General features: G+C 49.2%; 1 protein-coding gene across 3 annotated transcripts in view; it reads left to right on the forward strand.

Moving 5' to 3' along the window:
* Nucleotides 1–12,891, forward strand: part of CYTH1 (cytohesin 1) — a 71,658-nt gene that overhangs the window by 39,306 nt on the left and 19,461 nt on the right. For 2 of the 3 annotated variants that reach the window (XM_061144653.1, XM_061144652.1), the window contains exon 2: nucleotides 12,286–12,368. In XM_061144653.1, the coding sequence (XP_061000636.1) occupies nucleotides 12,286–12,368 (83 nt within the window). Of the gene's footprint in view, nucleotides 1–4,085; nucleotides 4,106–12,285; nucleotides 12,369–12,891 lie in introns of those variants that run through there. The other variant, XM_061144654.1, reaches the window with a different exon arrangement.

Genomic DNA, 12,891 nt, shown 5'->3' on the forward strand with positions numbered 1-12,891 from the left:
CTGCCTGTGCTCAGAGCGTTCCTGTTTTCTTGGTGGCTTCCTCCAGCCATGGTAATCACGCTAGCTTGCAGGGAATTTGCTGGTCTTGGGGGTAGAATTGAGGGAGGATCTGTTTGTATTAGATGGAGGAGGCCCGTGCCCTCTCCCGGGTCAGCCTGCCTCCCAGAGCTGGCGGTGGAGGGGCACTGAGCGACCCTGGTTCTCCATGGGCAGAGCTGCCCGCCTCCCGCCTCCCGCCCTCCTCCCTCCCTGCTTGCAGTCTCCCACCCCCACCCGCCGCCCTGCCGCGCCGTCTGCCAAGGGCCGAGGGAGAGGACCCCGAGAGTAGCCCCGGCAGGGATGAGTCCCCATGCTGCGGCTGGGATCAGGCCCCCATCTGGAAGGCAGGCTGCCTGTGAACGGACTCAAGGCTGCTGGGACCCAGAGAGTGGGGGCCTGGGTTGGTGCCTCCAGCTCCTCTCAGGCTTCTCTCAGACCTCGAGAACCTTCTCTGGACCTCGGGCAGCTCTGAGAAGGGTTGATGTCTGGCACCAGGAGCCAGCTTTTTCTAGTCTGAGGTTAGAGTTAGGAACTGCTACCCTCTTAACTGCTTCCGACCCTTCTCAGAGCGGGAACAGAAGCCCGTCTTGGCTTCTTTGAAGAAACATTTATGCTCCTATCTTTTACTAAAGAGTAACTCAGCATTTTAAAGCAGAAGGAATGGAGTAGAATGGTTGAAAACTCCATGCCTGAGTTTCCTGTTTTGCAGAAGCAGGGGAGGTGGGAGTGCTTAGACGCCCAGGGCTCTGCCTGGTGGAGGCTGGCCTGGGGCCTTTGCCCAGAGGATGTGGGGCTTGGGGATGGATTAGCAAGTTTGTGATGTTGATGATTTGAAAGACACTGATTCATTGCCTCTCAGGAGTTGTCTGTGGAATTAAGTGCAGGTGGGTGGCCGTGGAAGCTCTGAGCTGTCAGGGGGCAGAAGACACTTAATTCTGTGCTCCCACTCCTGAGCTGAAGTTTCCCTGCCTTAGATGAATGCCCTGTGTCCCTGTCACTTCTCCCTGGTCACCCCAGAAATGCTGCCCATCCTTCTCTCCTGGTGCCCCGACACCCCCTGTGACTATCTCACCGCTTGTCCTACAACAGTCAGATGTTGTCTCCAGGCCAGACTCAGAGGACACCATTTCTGACTCGTGCGGCTTTCCCAGGAGTTACCAGTTTGTTCTGTATCCCCGTTTGGCCTTTGTCCCCAGCCTCATGTGCCCTCTCCCCGCTGGCCTGGCCTCAGCTCCCGTGAGGCCTCCTGGGACAACCGGCTTTGCCGTTGCTGACCCCACAGCACCTGTCACCAGTGTTCCGTTGGCCCTTATGCTGCTTGACTCTTTTTCTTTAAAAGGAGCGGTAACGTGGAAGCTCTTTGGGGGTAAACCTGTGTCTTTCTGTATCTTCTACAGTAACTAATAGACCACCTAGTTTATGGGTGGTAACCATTTTTTCCCCAAAAGATTGTTGGAGTATGAATCTGAGAAAGTAATTTTTTAAAGTTTTTATTTTCCCTGTTGGTAGATTTCCTGAGATTACTACCCAGTGCCCAGTCTTTTTCTCCAGTCATTGCTGTGATTTCATAAACTTGATTTTGGGGCTGTTTATTTGAGATCTGTCTGTAGATATGAGGTGAGCCACACTGCAGACTTCCTGTCGGTAGCTTTTCCCCGTCACTTCTCGTCTCCTTGCTTCCTCGGATCATACTGTTTGTGCAGAGAATTGACTGTGGTGTAGGCTTTGCTGCCAGCGAGTCTGGCCTGGAGACATGTTGAGGTCTTTGCCAGTTTACACGTTGCAAGTCCGGCCCCAGCAGTGGATCCTGTGTCGCTTAGTTGTAGCTGGTGTGTTCAGGACAAGCCACCCCGAGCCTGTGCCTTATGACCGAGCTGTGCCCAGGAAGTGATGTCAGGATCCGCCTGCTGGGCCCTTTACACCCCTGGAGGGTATGTGTGCCTATTTTGATGTTACTTCAAAAAGGGGGATGTAGCCCTTAGGACTGTGCAGAGTGCTGTGAGAATATTTATGATATTTTACTGGAAGGCAAGAGCTTCATTTCATGGACAGAACCCCCCCCCTGCGAACAGGACAGTGTCCAACCAGGTGTTAAACTTCGTGATACAAACACGTTCAGAGGAGACCATATGGATGAAGAAGGCCTTAGTGATGGTTCTTTTGTGTGAACTGAGGGAGTTCTTCCTGGAAGAGGTGATCTTGATGGCTGGGGAGGATGAGCCTCTAAACAACAAGAAGGAAACGGAGATAGGTTGTGTGTGATTGCTTACCAGACCCAGTATCTAGTAGGGATTCTCAGCTGGTATGTTTGTTGAAAACTTGTCTTCCTTTGTAGCTTTAAACAGAGATTTCATAATTTTAGGGTTTGTTTCTCATAGATTTGGTATGATTCTTTTAGATGAGAACTCTTATGACACAAAAATAAAACTTTTCATACTGTGACTGTTTCTTTAAAGACAGGCTGGGCCTGCAAAACCCAAGTGTTGGTCAAGTCTGGTGACCCTGTCCTGGTGATGAGGAAACCTCAGAGAATGGAACCCACATTAGTGTAGTGGCGGGAGGGAGCCGTCTATCAGCCGTCTGTCAGCAGTTTCCTGAGGACGGAGCACTGGAAGGCAGGCCAGAGTGTGGGATTTTTAGGTTTTTTTCCTCTTTTTGTTGTGTGTCTGGAGCAGTGGTTCTTAGGCAGGGTGGTTTGACCCTGCAGGGGATTTGGCGTATCTGGAAGCCTGTGGGGCTGTCCTCTGAGGGGGTAGGGTGGGATGCTGCTGCGGGCATCCAGTGGGTGGAGGCCAGGGTGCAGTTAAATGTGCTCTAAGGCACAGGACACCCTCCCACACAGAAGGAGCCCCCGAACATCAGTAGTCCCGAGATCGGAGAACGTCATCTAGTGTAGTAGTTTATTTTCTCTTTTTCTCCTCGTGTATTTGGCACTTGTCTTAATCCTTAGGTCTCTTCCCTTATTAGTCAAAGGCAGTGCTTCCCAGAGGAGTCAGCAGACACAGCCTGCAGTCGCCCTGTGTTCTGCTTTAACACAGGGCCTGAGCCTCCAGACCCCAGGTCTGGGGCCTGAGGTCCCCGGTGTGTGTCTGCCAATGCCCTTGGTGATCCTCACACCTTGAGGGGGACAGCCACTCCTCTCAGGCTGTAGTGACGTTTCTTGTCACCAGCCGTCTTACAGTATTGTCCTAGACCCACCTGCCACTCGCCCTAACCAGTGTGTACTGGCACGCTGGGTTGGAGCCTCTGGTGCTTGTGGCCTGAGTAGGAGGCAAGCCGTTTTAGTAAAAGGCTGGAGCAGGTCACCTGCAGACAGGGGGCTTAGGGCTGCAGAGGACCAGAAGGGGTGGGGCCTGGGGGGGGGGGCAGGATGTTGGAGCAGCGGGGTCAGCATCCCTGCCTGCTGACGCTGTTGGTGGGGTGCGAGTCAGGGGGTAGGGGGAGAGGGGAGGTGGCCTTCTGCTGAGGGTGACAGAATAGCTTGCATTCTGGATCCTACCCTCCTGTTTATCCACTCAGGGAGGAGAGGTACCTTAAGTAAGGGTTAACATCCTCCCGGGGAAGCCACCATCAGCCTTTTGCTTCCAAGGGGGAGGAAAAAGCCGCTGCAGCCTGTGAGCAAAGGCTCGTGGCGCGTCCCCTCCCCCTCGGAGGCCTCGAGTTGGGGCGCGGTGGGCGGGGCGCTGTAATTGCATTCATGGAAATAAGCCTGGAGGACTGAGCATACGCTCCAAGTGTACGCCTGGCGATAGCTCCGCGGCCATCTCCAACCACGCCAGCCTTCCCCACCAGGATCGCCTTCCTCCGCACCCGGCTTTCTCCTCAGCTTTTGTGTCCCCGCCTGGCTGCCGCCTCTGCCCGAGCAGTGCGGGCGCACATGCCGCGCGGGCTCCGTCCCTGCCTCCACCCGGCGCTGGGGGCGCTGCCAGGGGCCTGGGACTGGGGGGTCGCGGTGCCGGGCCACCATGGCCTCTGAAGCGGACAGCTGCCACTTGCTGGGGCGTTGACGTCGCTGCCCCAGGGCTGCCGGGGATCCTGGGGCCACCGGAGAGGGGACTCGCCCCGGGTAAGAGGCCGGGTGGGTGGCGTGGGCTAGCCCACCGTGTGGAGCTTCCTCCTGTGCAGCGCGAATCCCTGTTATTACTATGTGCCGCTGCCGGCCTCTCCCACCCCAGAGCCAGGCAAGCCTGATGTGTGCAGCGCTGCTTCTCTGCATGTCTGTTGTGTGGTTTCGCATTCTGCTCTCTCGTCCTAGGGTTTCTTTTTTTTTTTCCTGCAGTAGCTTCTAATAGAGGTTTCAGCCTTCAGTGTGGTTTCTTCTAGGCCCCAGATTAAGGAATAAGCTAATAACCAATTTGTATGGTCCTGCTCGGATGAGGTTAAAAAAAGGACAGAAAGCAGAGGGGCAAATTCTGAGAGATCCCCCTCCCAACCCACCCCTTGGAGTTTTTATTTTACTCATCAAAAACTTGGGAACCTTCCCCTGCTATGAGTAGCCCTCTTCCCAAAAATGCACATAGAAGAGGAGCTGGAGTCCCTTGTTTATTTTGCTGCCAGGAGTCTGTTCCAGCTGTCAGGCTGAGGGGGAATGTTTCAGTCTGCAGAAATATTCAGGGTTTTACAAAGGGCCAGCGTGCACATAGGTTTTAGGAAGGTGAGTAAAGGCAGAGGGAACTGAGTTGGGTGCCTCGGGTCCCCACCGAGCCTCTGTTTTGGAGGGAAGGGGTGTGGTGGCATAGCTGTGCAGTGCCCAGATGGCAGCTGGCTTGGGGAGGGGGCAGTGCTTGCTCTGCCTGGGAGGAAGGAGAAGGGCACTGATGACGGTGGGGTTTGTCTGCTGGGACGGGAGCTCCCAGGCTTGCCCTGAGAGTGGAGGGCTCTTTTCTCGAGAAGCCAGAGGTAGAACATGGTTCTCCTGTCAAGCTGGCTCCAACTCTGCTTTCAGTCCATGAGACCCTTTCAGAAACAGCCTTGGAGACAGAGATTTGAAAGTGTGAGCATGGGGAAGAAACTGCTGCAGAAGTCCGGCTGAACCACGTATTACCACTGCCAGGTTTTAGAAGGAGCTTGAGGGTCTTCAATGATTGTTTTCTAGTTTTCAGCTTTTATTGAAAGCAGATGTTAACTTTATTTTTCTAAACCAAACTTTCAGGATAAAATTTTATGACTTTGTCTCTTTTACTACCTTGAAATTTGACCTCATTTCCCTTTGATTACCAAACCTGTCTTCAAGTTTTCCTTTTTATTAGATAAAATGTGTCCATTCCTTCTCTAAGTAAGGTAGGATGATAAAGTGCTTTGCTTTCATGAGGCAGTTTATGGAGCTGTTTGATAGACACCCTCTTACTGGGAAGGGCGAGGATGCTGACATGCCCATTCCTGCTTAAGGAAACCAAGGCAGGGAGAGATGGTGGTTTTTCCCAGGTCACAGAACCACACTGGTCAGTGAAGCCCCACTCAGGTGCCCCCTACCTCAACTCCTGGGCAGTGTCTCATCTCAGTTAAGGAGGCCTGAATTTTTAGGTTAGTGGTTAGATGAGATGTCTGTAAGATAGATATAGGAACAAAGTTTTCCTTAAAGATGCAGACTAGAGGAGGAAAATGTTTAATATACTTACTTCTGGGTGGGAGACTGAGTGGTTTTTATGTGGAAAAAATTTAAGCTACACGAGTAAATATTCACATTGGTAATTTGCTGGAAGGCACCTTTCACCTTTGATGTTGAATGTCAGTTATGCTAGCACATGCCAATTTAATTCCTTCTGGTCCTGTTGGTATGTCTACATTCTTTTAGACACTTAGGCTGTAAATTGCTTGCCTGGTGGCTCAGACAGTAAAGAATCCGCCTGCAATGTGGGAGACCTGGGTTTGATCCCTGGGTTGGGAAGATCCCCTGGAGGAGGGCATGGCAAACCACTCCAGTATTATTGCCTGGAGAATCCCCATGGACAGAGGAGCCTAGCAGGCTATAGTCCATGGGGTTGCAAAGAGTTGGACGTGACTGAGCGACTAAGCATAGCATAGGCTGTAAATTGGTGGTGAGACACTTCTTTTACAGTGCTTTATACAAAAGTCAGATCATAACTTCTGAGGAAAGGGACTGAGCTTAGCAGAAATCAGGAATTCAGTATATTGCTATTAAAATTTTTGTTTAATTTATTTTTAATTGTAGTAAAATATACGTAACATAAAATTTACCATTTTAAGTGTACAGTTCAGTAGCATTAAGTTCATTCATTCACATAGTTGTACAACCATCACCATTATCCATCTCTAGAACTTTTGTGAAACTGAAACTCTGTCCCTGTTGAATTTTCGCTCCCGTTCTCCCCTCCCCCAGACACCCACTGTTCCACTTTCTGTCTCTGTGAATTTGGCTTCTCTGGGTACCTCATGTAAGTGGAATCGTCCAGGATTGGTCCTGTTGTGGCTGGCTTATTTCACTGAGTGTAGTGTCTTCTGGGTTCCTTCATCCTGTAGCACGTGTCAGAATTTCATTCCTTTTCAAGGCAGAATAATATGGTATTAAATTTTACAAAGGGTTGCTATAGATTTGACTTCTGGAGGGAAAAGGAATTGTTCCCCAAGGTTGGGAGGCTTTCTGTAAAGTCGTGAGGTGATCAGGTCAGCACCCAGTTGGCCACGTGTGTATCCCCAGGTCTCCGGTTTCAGTCACATCCCTTTGCCTCGTCCTTCTGTGTCCTCTGGTCTGACAACACCCTGAGGTCTGTCTCTTAAGTGTGAGGCTGTCAGCGAAGCCCCTTATTCATTGTATCTTTCTGTTTCACTCATCTCTACGTTGCCTGTTCTTAAGGACCCTGTGAATTTTGGTTGTTTTCTTATCCCTGTCGAGAATATCTGACCTTGTGTATTTCTAATGTCAGCATAGAATTGAGAGTTTTGTGAAAGTTTGCTGACTGTGTGTCACCCAAAGCCTGAGTTTTTTCTAGTCTTTAGAATTTTTTCACACTGGAAGGTGCTGGGATCACCTGGGAGACCAGGTGACTTACCCCAGGGCGGGGCAGAGGAAGTGATCTGACCGGAGGATCTGCACAGGCTGAGTCAGGAAGGGCACAGTGTGTGACCAGCACTCGCCACACGGCGGGCTCTTTGATCTTTGTCTCTGGAGGCAGTAGACACAACGCCTTCAGTCCATGGGCAGCTTCCCAGATTTGTGCTCTTAAGCCCAAAAGCTGTTTGTAAATAGCTTGTGTTCCCTCTGGAGCTGGTAACAGTTTCTGGAGAGGGTACAGCAAGGTCCAGTGCTTAATTTACCTTTCTTTCTTTAAAAAAGTAATTTATGTATAGTTGATTTACAGTGTTGTATTAATTCCTGGCATACAGTAGAGTGATTCATATATATATATATATATATATATATATTTGTGTATATATATACACACATATTCTCTTTCATACTCATTATGGTTTATCACAATATATTGAATATAGTTCCCTGTTTCTGCAGTAGGACTTTGTTGCTTATCCATTCTGTGTACAATAGTTTTTGCATCTGCTATTCGGCATCCTTGATCCGGCTGCTGTGGCTTCAGGCGGGCAGGGGGTTTCTGAGGCCCTGTGTGTTTTCAGTTTCATGAAACTCCAGCCTGGAAAGGGTCCGTCCACCCTTGCTTAGCAGGGCCCCGTGGTGCAGGCTCTGGAGGGCTGGAAGCCCATCTGCACAGCGGCACCCTCCTGGGCCGCATGGGGGCCAGACCTGTCTGTCTACCCTCTCCACATGTGGGGAATGGGAGGGCCTTCTGACTCTTGACCTGCCTTTTAAAATGTTACCCTGCTGTGCTGGTTTAAATTTGGACCCTTGTCATCACTGAAAGGCAGGGGCTATATATAAGGACGATGGTTGATGATTATGGTGGAAAAGGTAAGGCAAATTTAAATCTAGGCAGTGGGACCTGGTGTAGCTAGAGCCTCTCAGGGAGCTGTGTCTGGGCCCTAAAGTGCACCTTCAACACTTTGATGTACGTCACTCCTGGGGAGCGGGGACAGAGAGCAAGCATGGTCCCTCTTGGCCTGTATTCTTGTTGAGCAGAAACCGCTCTCAGTAGATCTCTCTTTTCAGCTGGACTCCACAGAAGGTCTCTGGGCACCTGCCTGTGGCCTCTGGGGCTGGAGAAGCTGAACCTAGCAATGCCACCCTATGCATTTCTACCTGTCCCCAGCCCGGAAGGAGGGCACTGTCCCTTTAAGACAGCCTCCTTTGTATGCGCTGGATGGAGCACATTGCAGCTCTGGGTTTCTGCTGGTTAAATCTGCAGAGCAACATTTAAATAAAGAAATAAATAGAAGGTCCCCTTGTGTGGCTTTCCTATTCACAGCTGAGTACAATGGTCCCTTGTTGTTGTAGGCTCTTTAATCCCCTTCATTAAATTGGGGCCTTGCAAGGGAATGGTGAGGGGCTGCTGCTGGAATGGTCCCCGTGCTGGAAGCAGGACACCTTGTAAATTAACCTTTGCAGGCATGAGTTCCCGAGGCCTCCGGGCCCTCTGCTCTGTGTCCTTTCTGCGCGGGCCGCTGCCTCCCTCGCTGCCATTCTTTTCAGGAGAAGAGGGCTTAGCTGCCTCCCTGGCACAGAAGTGTGGCTGCAGCACGTGGCAGTCGGGGGAGGGAGGAGTTGTTTGTTGCTCTGCCATCTGGCCCATCAGCAGATATTTTACAGTTTAACCCCAGTGGCTACGCAGGAAAGCCCGGGCCTGGGCAGATAGATGCCTTTGCCAGGTGCCCATGCCACTTCCTCAGAATCTCGGGGTGGATGTGGTGGGTTCTGAGTACCAGCTGTTTCTCTCCTGGTGGTGGCTAGTTAGGGTCCTGGAGATGCCAGCCAGGATCCTTGGGACCCCTCTCTCCTTCACCTCTCCAGACATGGTTTTGATTCTTCATGCTGTTAAATGAAATTAAGCATTTTGTCTGTGAATTTTTTTTTCTTCATGGGCAATATGAGAATGAAGGCTTGAATTGAAGATTTGGTGTTGCATTGATAAGTTTAATCAAATGAAAATACATTTGTTAAAATATTGGATTTTTTTTTCTTATCTCAGAACAAAATTCCACTAGAAAAATGAGATCTAAATCTGCTTCTTTTTTTTTTGGTAAGTTCTTAGGTGATTTATTGACCCATAAAGGAAGCAGTATTGTGATTTGAGGGGGACTAGATGTAGAATGGAGAAGTGATTTAGAAATCATGGGGTTAGTGTCAGGAGACTGTTTCAAAGTAAATGTGGTTGAATGTCTTGCTGGTTCTAGCTGCACTTGGGCTAGAACACCTTCCATCTGACTACCAGGACATAGGAGGCCTATCTTTTCTCATAACCATAGATTAACATTTTTATTTTTCATTAAAAAAAAAAAAATCCAGTTGTACCTAGCTGTATTTTTTTAAAGCAGATATTCAGGAGCTTATGTTCCCCATCTCTCTCCATTCCCAGACACACCCTTCCCAGAAGCAGTCACTCAGAATTAACTTTTTCTGACTTTTGATCTTCTGGTAGGTGCTGCCAGGTCTGTATTAATATTCTTGTCCTGCTGATTATTTTATCAAAGACTCTCTCCTGATTTCCTTCACTAGCAGCATTCTTTTTCTTCACTCTCTCCCTGTCTGATAGGTTAGCACAGATGTGTGGTTGCTTAACTTTCATCTTTGAGATTTTCACACACACATTCACAACCTTGATTTCTGTCTGTGGTCTTTCATGAGTGCCTCCTGCCCCTTTGTAGGAGGAAACGCAGGGACCCTGCTTGCCCTTCGTGTGCTCCCTGCCCTCCTCCAGCCCTCTAGCCTCTGTCCACGCTTTCCCGAACTCAACAAGCTGACAGCTGATTACATACAGCTTTTGTTGTGGAGCCTGGATGAGCCTCTGTGTGTGCTCCACTAGCGCTGCCCAAGACCAGAGTGCGCGCTGATCATCTTTCCTGGGAGCTGTTCCCAGCACCAGGGTCATGCCTCTCCTTCTGTGCCTCCCCTTGGCCTGTGGCTTGTACCCTGATGCCCTGCATCCTCTGTTTTTCCTGTTTCCAGCTGCCTTGTTATTCTGCTGAGAGGAGACCCAGCGATGCCTTCTTCCATCGTGAACACTCCAGCTCTTTCCTATTTATTCTTTCGTGACCTTCCAGAAAAACTGTCCTGTGTGAAGGCTAACCCAGAATAGCCAAGTGCTTAGATTCTGAAAAGGAAGCCACCACTGAGAGTTTCCAGTTTGGAACAATAAAATTTGACTTCTTAGGGTACCCAGCAGTCTTGAGATACAGATTTTTCTTATCATGGTTCTGCTTTAAATGTACCTTGTTATGGGGACTGTAGTCCTGCCTCTGATGGGGGCGAGACTCATTGGTGATCTGATGAGGCCATCTCTGGTTCACAGTCAAAGCCTGGTTGTTCATTCCCCTGTGGAATAGCTGTTAAAGAGATGAGCTATTGCCTCAGATTCTCAAAACCATGTTATATTGGAATGAATCTTTGTCTTTTAGAACCTCAAAAAATTTTCTTAAAAAAGTTTCTTAAAGGGAACTTCTCATCTTCATGGACTAGAAATTTTTCTGGTTTGTGAAGTCCAGAAAAAGCAGAATAAACTCCCTTTAGGCTTGCTTTTCTCTAGAATGGGGTGTGAATCAGTAGAATTTGTGTTGTTTCTCAGCGTGGTTTTTGCTCAAACTACAGCTAAGCTGTTGTTTGTTAACTTTCTCCCGACATAGCCGTTGGAATGCTCACCCTGGCTTCCCAGAGACACAGTTGAAGCCTCACGTGGAAGGCCTGGGCTGCATTTAGGTGGTCTGTTGGGATCTCTAGGTGGCTGTGTCTTCCAGCCTTTAGTGTACTGGAGTGTGTTTCAAACTGCAGTGCATTTATTAGGCTATGAAATCAATTTCATGGGCTAAAGCTACTGTTAGGAAAACTAAAACAGTAGGAAATGTCAATGGATTTCACATGATGAGGGTATTATTTTGTTACTGTTGTGTTTGGGGCAGATTGGGTCGTGAAGTCAAATGCCTTTCTTAATTGTGGGTCTTGAAGTTTGAAAGACACTATTCTATGAAAGGGTGGGGGAAAACTGGATTAAAAGGGAGAAGTCAGCTGAGACTCTAATATAGCTAATTAACCTGTGCTGAGACTGAATCGTGGTGGTCTCTCGTTTCTACCCTCTTCTGCTGTCTTGCACGATTTGTATGAAACATTCGGGGAGAAGAACTGCTCTCTGAGTGCAGTAGGTTCAGTTTCAGCAGCACGGCTGGTGAGTCGTGCACCCTGACCGCACTCTGAAGCCAAGCCATTCCTCTGTGTTGCGCAGCAGAAATGTCACACGAGCCACAAGGGCAGCGTTCCTCTCTAGTAGCCCCTGCAAGCGCAGTTAAAATACTGTATTTTGTGTACCAAGTTATTTCAATGTGTGATCAATATAAAATAGTATTAAAGAAATATGTTACTTTTTTGTACAGTCTGGTGTGTCTTTTACATACACCGCACATCTCGAACCGGGCTAGTCACATTTCAAGTGCTTACTACCCACACGTGGCCCATGGCCACCATGTCACATGGAGCAGTTCTCACTTTGGCGCCTGCGCGAAAGATGGATGCCTGCAGTAACTGTTCTGATGATAAGCGCGTTCTAAAACATTATTCAAAAATGTTCAAAAAACAGAGAGAAAAGTCCCCATAACCCCATCCCCAGAGTTGAGCATTGTTTCAATTTGGGGATGTATCCTTCTAGATCTTTTTCTCTGTACATACTAGCCTCCCCACTCCAGAAATGGCACAAAACTGTCATTCATGTTGCTTTGCAGTTACCTCCCCCTCCCTGCTGGGGTCCTAGACATCATCCCATGTCAGGGTGGGATTCAGTGAGGGAGCAGAGACCCGGAGAGACTGGTTAACCAGGGGCCTGAGCCCCCCAGCCTGTGGGATGGAAATGGCTGGGCCCTGATTAATGGTCCTCCTCTTTCATTCCTAGCCAACCTCATCTCACCACAGGCAGCCTTTTCTCTTGGGTTTGTTTTTTTTTTTTTTTTTTTTTTTGGTGACAGCTGTTCCTTTATCAGAACTGTGATCCATGGTCCTTTCTAACTTTGGGCAACCTGATGGTGAATGAGAGCCAGAGTCTCCCCAGCAGTCGGTCACTTCCGACACATGCTTCTCGCCTCTTCTGTGGTATCTTTGTCCTTTTGTGGTCTCCAAATTGTGTTTATTTTTGGTAAGGTAAAAGCTTTCTTAGTAACCTTTCCCTCCTTTTTTTGTAGTTCCCAGTGACCTGACTGCAGAGGAGCGCCAGGAGCTGGAGAACATTCGGCGGAGAAAGCAGGAGCTGCTGGCCGACATCCAGGTAGGAGCTGGGCAGCTCCTTGACCAGGTGTCTTCTCATGACACCTTCTGACTTGCTCTCACCACATTTCGGACCAGGTGCAGGAATTGACAACCAGCTTTTCTCAACAAGGAAGAATGGAACCTCTAAGTGGGGGAGTGCTCTGTGAGCTGCACCCAGCTGGTCGGCTGTAAGGCTAGAGTGACCCCAGGTCTCCTGACTGCGACTTGAACCCAGGCTTCAGGCTAAGCAGACCCACGTCCACGTCCTAGTGGCTATTTTCTGGCAGGGCAATTCTAGAGAGAGAATTTGGGTTCTTTGAACTTTAGATAGGAGTAAAAACACCTCTTGGTAGGTTGCCATTAGTTGGATTATTTTAGGCCTTGGGGAAGCCATTTCTTTTAGAATTCTCTGTAAAAGATTTGGAAGCCCAAGAGCAGGGAAGGGAGGGGGCACACCCTGTAACCCCAAGCTTCATCGTGTCGAGGAAGGACTGGGTCTGCTCCTGTGTTGGTGTGAGCGTACTTTGCTGTTACGTAGTTCT

This window comes from Dama dama, chromosome 5 (genome assembly GCF_033118175.1).
Source record: "Dama dama isolate Ldn47 chromosome 5, ASM3311817v1, whole genome shotgun sequence".
Taxonomy (NCBI): Eukaryota; Metazoa; Chordata; class Mammalia; order Artiodactyla; family Cervidae; genus Dama; species Dama dama.